This window comes from Lolium rigidum, chromosome 6 (assembly GCF_022539505.1).
Source record: "Lolium rigidum isolate FL_2022 chromosome 6, APGP_CSIRO_Lrig_0.1, whole genome shotgun sequence".
In the NCBI taxonomy this organism is placed as follows: Eukaryota; Viridiplantae; Streptophyta; class Magnoliopsida; order Poales; family Poaceae; genus Lolium; species Lolium rigidum.
The window spans coordinates 238,656,620-238,664,173 of record NC_061513.1 but is presented as its reverse complement, the minus strand read 5'-3'; the positions used below and the strand labels follow the sequence as shown (position 1 = coordinate 238,664,173).

Genomic DNA, 7,554 nt, shown 5'->3' with positions numbered 1-7,554 from the left:
GTGTTGGAAGCTCGTAACCACACAAGTTAGGTCCATTGGCAACTGGAAAGATCCTATTGATCCTAAATTAACTCAAGCTGAAGCCTTGCATCAGTAGAAGGTAAACAAGGAACTTTGGAAAAAGAGAAATCCTGAAGTGCCGCAGTATCTAGCTAGATCGGTGTACAACCATGGTGATGGTTTAAATCATATCTTCTATTTATTACTCAATACTTTACAATAATAAATATTAAGTTACTTCATTTGGCCCTAAAGACTTGTCTAGATTATTAAATACTGAACCTAGATCATTTGCACCTATACCATTCAACATGATAACGATGACTTCAAGTTAATGTGTGAAGCCATTGGGAGGTTTGGCCCTTGATTTGATCCCCCTTCTAAATATGACATTAGGGAAACTTTGGTAAGTGAGGAGCATGCAAGAGTGATGAGTTTGCTACACGAATGAGATGATGAAAAGATGAAGAACGGTTGCTCCATTATGACTAATGCTTAGTCAAATATGAAGAGGAAAAACATACTGAATTTGTGCACATTCAACTCGTGGATTAAGTAATTGAGGAAATAGGCTCTGAAATGTGCTGCAAGTAGTGACTACCAATGCCTCGAACGACATCGGAGCAAAGAAGCTATTGTTGGAAAAGCGTCCAAACATGTTTCGGAGCTCTTGTTTAACACACACACACACCATTAACTCGATGCTACAAGGAACCGACAACATTCCAAGATTCACGAAGGTACTTGACAAAGCCAAAGCATTCATCATCTTTGAGATCATGGTCCCGAAGAGGTGATTCGAACTACTGGGCTACATCCCTGTTAGGCATTGGGTCATGTAAGTGCGGTCATGATAAGGTGGCAAGAACAGACCGGGCTAGATAAGAGGCAGGGTCACCATTGTACATGTTATCCAAGAAATCTAATCCTCGTGCTCAATCTTGATCCCTAACCCCAGTTTCCCTCTCAAATCCCCTTCCTAGGCACTTAGCCACGCAGGATAGTGACATGGCGCTACATTTGGAAATCCAAAATGTTGCGCAAAGAGTAACGAAGATCCCCATCCTGATGCAGATCTCGTCACTCGATCAACAAATATCACTGAGCTTAAGCCCAGAAGAAGAAAACAAATCCAGATAAAAAAACAATTCAACGAGCTAACACTGTCGAAGTGTCAAACCTTCACGATAACTTAATCACGGACAAAAGATAACATAACATAGATTGCTGCCATACTTTCACCGAAATCCCTTTAGTTCTGAACTTAAACAGTGACAATACAAAACAAGCAAAGCGTTTCAGCCATGTCTTTCGGTTAAGATCGATAAGACGCCTTTACCACCTGATAATATCGTGCATTAATTCCCCTAGTTATGAAGTTAATCCAGCTAGTCTCACAGACGGAGTTGCTGCAGCTCGTCATTCACGCCATCATCTTCAGTCTCCTTTGCAGAACCTTCAAAGGATAGAGCACATTGTATTAGTCAAGGAATAAAGGCTTCAGCCTGTTGATCGTCTAATGCTTGACTACCCGTAAGGGTTACATAGGTTATACAAATATAACAACTTTGTTGTACGGAGTTATAATAACTGATTCATTACGCGTATTCATGACTGCAATTTAAAACTTTGTCACATCAACTGAAACTGGACTTAATAAACAGAGAAGAATTCTGGCGATGTCACAAAAAAAAACATTCTGATGCCTACTAGTAGTCTAGTTCTACAAACAAAGAAAGGAAGATATAGATTTTAAGAATTCACACTCATAATCATGGAATCTGGTGAGAGTTTCAAATTGAAACAGTAACATCCCTACAATATTGAGCTAGAAATTTTCATATATATATATATAGTGAATCACAACAGTCTCAAGAAACATAACCTGGCTTCAACGAACTGCATGAAATGCACAAAGAATTCCTTTGGAAATTAACTTTAATAAGTTTGCTAAACGTAGTACTTATGTCTCACAGCTGATTCACTATATATATGCATATTTTGTCGGACTGTTTGCATGATAGTGTGCCTTGGAAACTAAAATGGCACTTAATTGTTATAATAGCTACTAGTACTACAAGTAAGAGAGAATGATGCTATACTCAAATAAGAAAAAGAGCAATGTATGAATCATAGAAACTACTTCTATCAGAAATGTGCATGTATATAGTGCAGTAGCAACGGAGAGTGTCTTTGAAAACATTAAAAATCTATATGCAATGTTGGAGGCACATCTGACTGAAGGAAGCACATAAAACCCATTGATGGAATACCTTGCAGCAATTCACTTATAAATATTGGCTTAGCGAAGTGCTTTGCAAAAAAAATATTAGCAGTGTTAAATCAATACAAGTATCTATGACACAACTCACTGAATGTGTCACACCCACCCAGCTAAAAGGAGGTAAATTAATTAGCAAAAAGCCTGACATGTTCTCATTTACAATGGACATATTATCACACACTAATAAAAATCATTCCAAAATGACAATACTTGGGAAGTAAGCAGCCATTTTTGAAGGCTAAAATTTAACACACAGTAATAAAATCCATAGCAAACAGCTTAGATAATTAATGAAGGCTAAAATTTATACTAGAGTAATGGATATATGCTTAGGGAATTTTTGGCCGAATATGTAATTAGCATTAGACTTGCTTGTGTAAGAGGTAAGAGACCCTGAAATACAAGTGCTTTATTATGCAAGCTATTACCTCCGTTCCAAAATATACCCCTTTTTAGAAAGCTAGTTCATTTTCACCCTATACTTATCAGACATAAGCTCTCCTTTTGAGTTGTAACCATGTTCAACAACAGCAAGATGCTAAACTAAGAAAGCTAGTTCATTTTCTCACAATGTTACACAGAAACATGCAATTTCCGATCACATAACAAGCAACAAGAATCTAGAGAGAAGGAAGAGTCGAAATTACCTGAGCAGAGAGCCCGTGGCAGCAGCCAAGCGTGAATGAAACGGCTGGAGACGTTCTCGCGAGACGGCTGAACCAGCTCGTAGACCTCGCAGTGCACAACCTTGCGAGCACGAACGTCGACACCGACCATGCGCTCGTCGACGAAGAAGTAGACCACGTCGGGGTTGGTAGGGTGGATGAGCGCGAGCACGGGGATCTTCCTGGGCAGACCAGTGGCCTTGTAGCTGGCGTCGTCGCAGATCTCGCCGAAGGTGGCCTCGTACTCCAGCGTCCACTTGGCGGAGTCCGGATCGGCGAGCGTCCACACGGTGATCTGCGCAGCGCCGCCGCCGCCGCTGCTGCGGTTCCTGTACATGTCGACGAACCTGAGCTTGCCGGCGCTGACACCGACGCAGCGGTACTTGTCGAGCAGCCCGGAAGCTTCCTTGGGCTTGAGCGCCTTGCCCTCCGGCAGCGGGACGACGCGGAGCGCCGGCCTGTGGGCGAAGGGGTCGCAGGCGAGGAGGCACCAGGAGAGGTCCACCCACCAGAGGCTCCCGGCGTGCGAGACGACGCAGTTGGGGCTCATGGGGCGGGAGGGAAGTGGGTAGGGGACGTCCTTGCTGACCCACTCCCCGGTGTGGGACGAGAAGCAGAGGAGGTCGGCGGTGTCGTCGCCGACGCTCATCTGGAGCTCGGCGACCACGTAGTGGCCGGCGGCGTCGCCGGGGCAGGCGATGAGGCCGCGGTGGCCCTGGCGCCTGATGAACTTGGCGTCGGGGAGGCGGAGCGCGGAGGCGGTGTTGGCGTCGAGCACGAAGTAGTCGGCGACGGTGGGGCGCCAGGAGAAGTCCTTGCGGCGGGGCAGGTCGGTGGCGGCGGGGCCCTGGTCTGCTTTGAGGAGGAGGAGGCCGGAGGCGTCGGCGGCGAGGATGGACGGGAAGGTGTCGGCGGTGGTGCGGCCCGGGAAGATGCGCGAGGGGATGGTGAGGAGCGCGACGCGCGGTGGGTGCGGCAGCGCGAGGGAGAGGTCGGTGCCCGGAGGGAGGTCGGCGTCGGCGGCCGTCACCCGCGGCACTCTCCCCAGGATGGCCCACGACGGCGATGCGGCGGACGCCATGTCGGGTTGGGTGTGGTGTGTGCGCAAAGGCGGCAGCTTGTGAAGTGGCGGTGGTGGTGAGGTTGGGAATGGTGGTGGCGTGGCCTGTATAGAGGTGAGATGGGGTATTAGGGTTTAAGGACAGCAAAGCGACCGGCGACAGGACAGCAATGGCTCGTTCGTACGGTCGTGTTCGTGTCGGGCCTCTCCAACGTGCAACGGCAATGTCCAGTCCGCCCTGCCGGCCGGCCAGATGAGATGCAGAGGTGTTGCCTGGCATGGCATGCATCCAGAGATCAATAGAGGGACCTTTCTTTTTTGACAGGAGGAAAGAGAAGCTTTTCAGTTGGTCGGTTAGTGGATGCAGCAGGCAAAGCAAAGAGGAGGGGTGCGTGGTTTGACTGACGCTTGATCGTGATCTTTTGCCATCTTCTTGGGTTTTCTGTTCCGGTGATAGTGATACGGAGCAGCCGAGCAGTGCAGTGCAGTGCATCAACCGAGACCTGTACCGTGCCATCCATCCATGCCGTGGAGGGACTGGTGGGCTATTGTTTGGCGGGCGCGAGGGAACTGCACAGTCCACCATCTCATACTTCATACTCTATGTTGCACCAAATATCACTCAGATAGTTTTTGTGTGGTTTCCATCATCTAATGCTTTAATTTGTTGCGATTTTCATCATTTGGTCATCTACTCAGCCAATTAGGCTGGTTGACAACAAAACAACGCATCTCAATAGCTGAATAAATATACAAACAAATGAAAACTTAAAATAGTTGGTATTATGTGTGCTCCTGTTTCATCTCCACCGACGCACCTGATAGCGGCTACGGTACCATTTTGGATGGCAGCATCGATAATAGGCCCACACCGGCGTGCCCCAAAAAGCGTCGCGCGTTTTCTAGCCCAATAGAAGCGCCGGCAACCCCGTGCCGGCCCCTTCACAAAGGGCGCGAATTGGGCGTGTCGGCGCCTCACGCAGCGAATAATTTTGGGCATGGGAGCCGCCTGTCAACCAAAAATACCAAAATTATACATCGTTTTCCCTAATAACCCTTCCACTCCGCCTCTCATTTCTCCCGCCCACCGATCCATCTCCCATCCAGACTCCAACCCGAAAAACCCTCGTCGATGCAGCTTTCATTGGGCAAGATGGCTCAAGAATCCGAGATCTTGATGGCCGACATGGCGAAGATGGACCCATTGGTGAGGCCGTGGCACGAGATGTACCGCGAGCGCATCGGCCAAGATGTGCTGGCGGCGCGAGCTGCGTCGGCGTCCATGGCTCCCCTGCCACCGTTGATGTTCATGCCTCCCCCCGCACCGTCGATGTTCATGCCTCCCCCGGCGCCCGTGAATCCGGTTCCCGCGATGGAGGTGTCGCCCGTGCTCGCCGACGATGTGGACGTCGTCGAGGTTGAGCCTGGAAGCGCAAGTTTTTTTTTTTGCAGTCGGACTATGACGGCGATTTTGTGGCCGTATGCTGGCCCAAACTTTATATTCGAAAACGTATTCGAATTTGGTGGCCGTGTGTTGGCCCAAACTTTATATTCAAAAACCTATTCGAATTTCTATGCATGTTTTATGATTATTTAATTCAAATGACCTATCGAGGCTGTCGGTGTGGGAGCAGCAACCCCAAATGGTGGATGCAGTGTCGTCGCCCCCCATACGGCAGTGTCGAAGCCTATTTGAAACGCACCGGTGGAGATGCTCCTAGTAATTAGCTGGTGAGTCATTATTTGTGTTTCAGGACATGTTGTTACTTCATCCAAATTTTAGGTATTGGGTGGTGGCTTAGAGCTTAATGATGTATTCTCTTGATAGACTTTTGTTCAACAAAATCTAAATAAAATGTGTATACATCGACTCCTGTCTCGAAAAAAACATGACAAGTGGGCCTTGTCGATCAATGAGAGTTGTTTTATCTTATTTGAGAATTTATTTTCTATTACATGTTTAGAATTCAAAATAGATCGGAGTCGATAAGTTAAAAGTGCCGATTTTGAGAATTAGAAATTGGAGGGTCGATTTAACTTTAACTTTTGACTACAAGCTTAAAGTTTGTTTTGGATTTTTGCCTTGGCAGAAAGCCAGTCCGCCATGCAAATCAAGGCCGGGTGTCTCTCTGTTTTGACAGGAAAGTGTGCCTTTTCAGTTCGTCGGCTAATGCATGCAGCAAGGCAAAGAGATCGAGACCTTTTTGCCATCTCTCTTTTGCGGTTGCTGTTCCGGTGATACGGAGCAGAGGGTGCAGCGCAGTGACCGAGACCTGTGTTGTGCCAGCCATCCCGTGGATGGACTGGTCGCCTAGACGGTCAAGCAGCGTGTATGCGTACGCAGTTGTGTTGTGTCGCGTTCATCTTGCGTCAGAGGCTGGTGCCTTGGTTGAGGAAATCGAGATTTTCATGGTGGCTGGCTCTTTTGCGGCAGAGTGCCGAAGCAACGCAACTACGCAGTCGTTGGTGCGTTTGAGAAGACGCATCGATACAGGGTGGCTGCCAGACGCGGGTGGACGTTTCCGGACATCCGCAGAGACGCATCCGAGGCACATATTTGTACCAGGTTTGCATCTCCGCGGACGGCCCGATCACTTTGCGTCGCCCACTGGAGGTGGTGCCAGACGCATTTCCGGTCACGGCGGACGAAAATGGTCGCTGAGCGATCGTTTGCGTCGCGCCGCTGGAGATGCCCTATGGACATCTCCAGCGGCGCCGATGTATTTTACTATCCGCGAGCGTCCGTTTGCGTCGCACCGCGGACGTTAAAATGATCGTTTTTGTCCACGCGTTCGGTTGCGTCTGGAGTAGCTCAAGCGGGGAGACACATTTTTTACTTGTTTTTTTTCCTCTTCTCCATTTAAACATATCCAAATATTATATATTGGAACATGATTTTACACAAACTAATACATAGTTTGTAACATGGTTTACACAAACTAATACATAGTTTGAACCATGGTTGACACAAATAAAACATTTAAAAAACAAAACCAATTGTGTTGATTTCCGTATGTTCTATGTTCGCTGCCAAGAAAGAACACTTGAGGGCACATCCAGTCACCCAAACTAGAAAATCCAGCTGGTGACGGTGCCCCTGTTGGTTCTTCCGAGGAAGAACATCCAGAAACCTTCAATACTGGCTTCAACGGGCCTGTAGCCATATTCGCTGCAAAGAAAGAACACTCTAAGTTCTAACTATCGGTGTCCGAGCCGGATTCGCCGGTGTGGTAGTGCCTGCGGCACGCTGTATCGTCGAACACCTTGAAGATCATCTAGCCGTCACCCTCGTAGAGGAAGGTGAGTGATGTCTACGCACGCTTCTATTCCTGTAGACAGTGTTGGGCCTCCAAGAGCAGATGTTTGTAGAACAGCAGCAAGTTTCACTTAAGTGAATCACCCAAGGTTTATCGAAGTCAGGGAGGTAGAGGTCAAAGATATCCCTCTCAAGCAACCCTGCAATTACGATACAAGAAGTCTCTTGTGTTCCCAACACACCTAATACACTTGTCAGATGTATAGGTGCACTAGTTCGGCGAAGAGAT

At 47.8% G+C, this 7,554-nt stretch overlaps 1 protein-coding gene across 1 annotated transcript; it reads right to left on the bottom strand.

The window, feature by feature from the left end:
* Positions 1-1,394: 1,394 nt before the first annotated feature.
* Positions 1,395-4,030, bottom strand: LOC124660478. Its single transcript, XM_047198293.1, has 2 exons — positions 2,932-4,030; positions 1,395-1,456 (listed from the first exon to the last, which is right to left on the bottom strand). The coding sequence occupies exons 1-2, from the start codon at positions 4,028-4,030 to the stop codon at positions 1,395-1,397; spliced, it is 1,161 nt and encodes a 386-aa protein (XP_047054249.1).
* Positions 4,031-7,554: the final 3,524 nt, after the last annotated feature.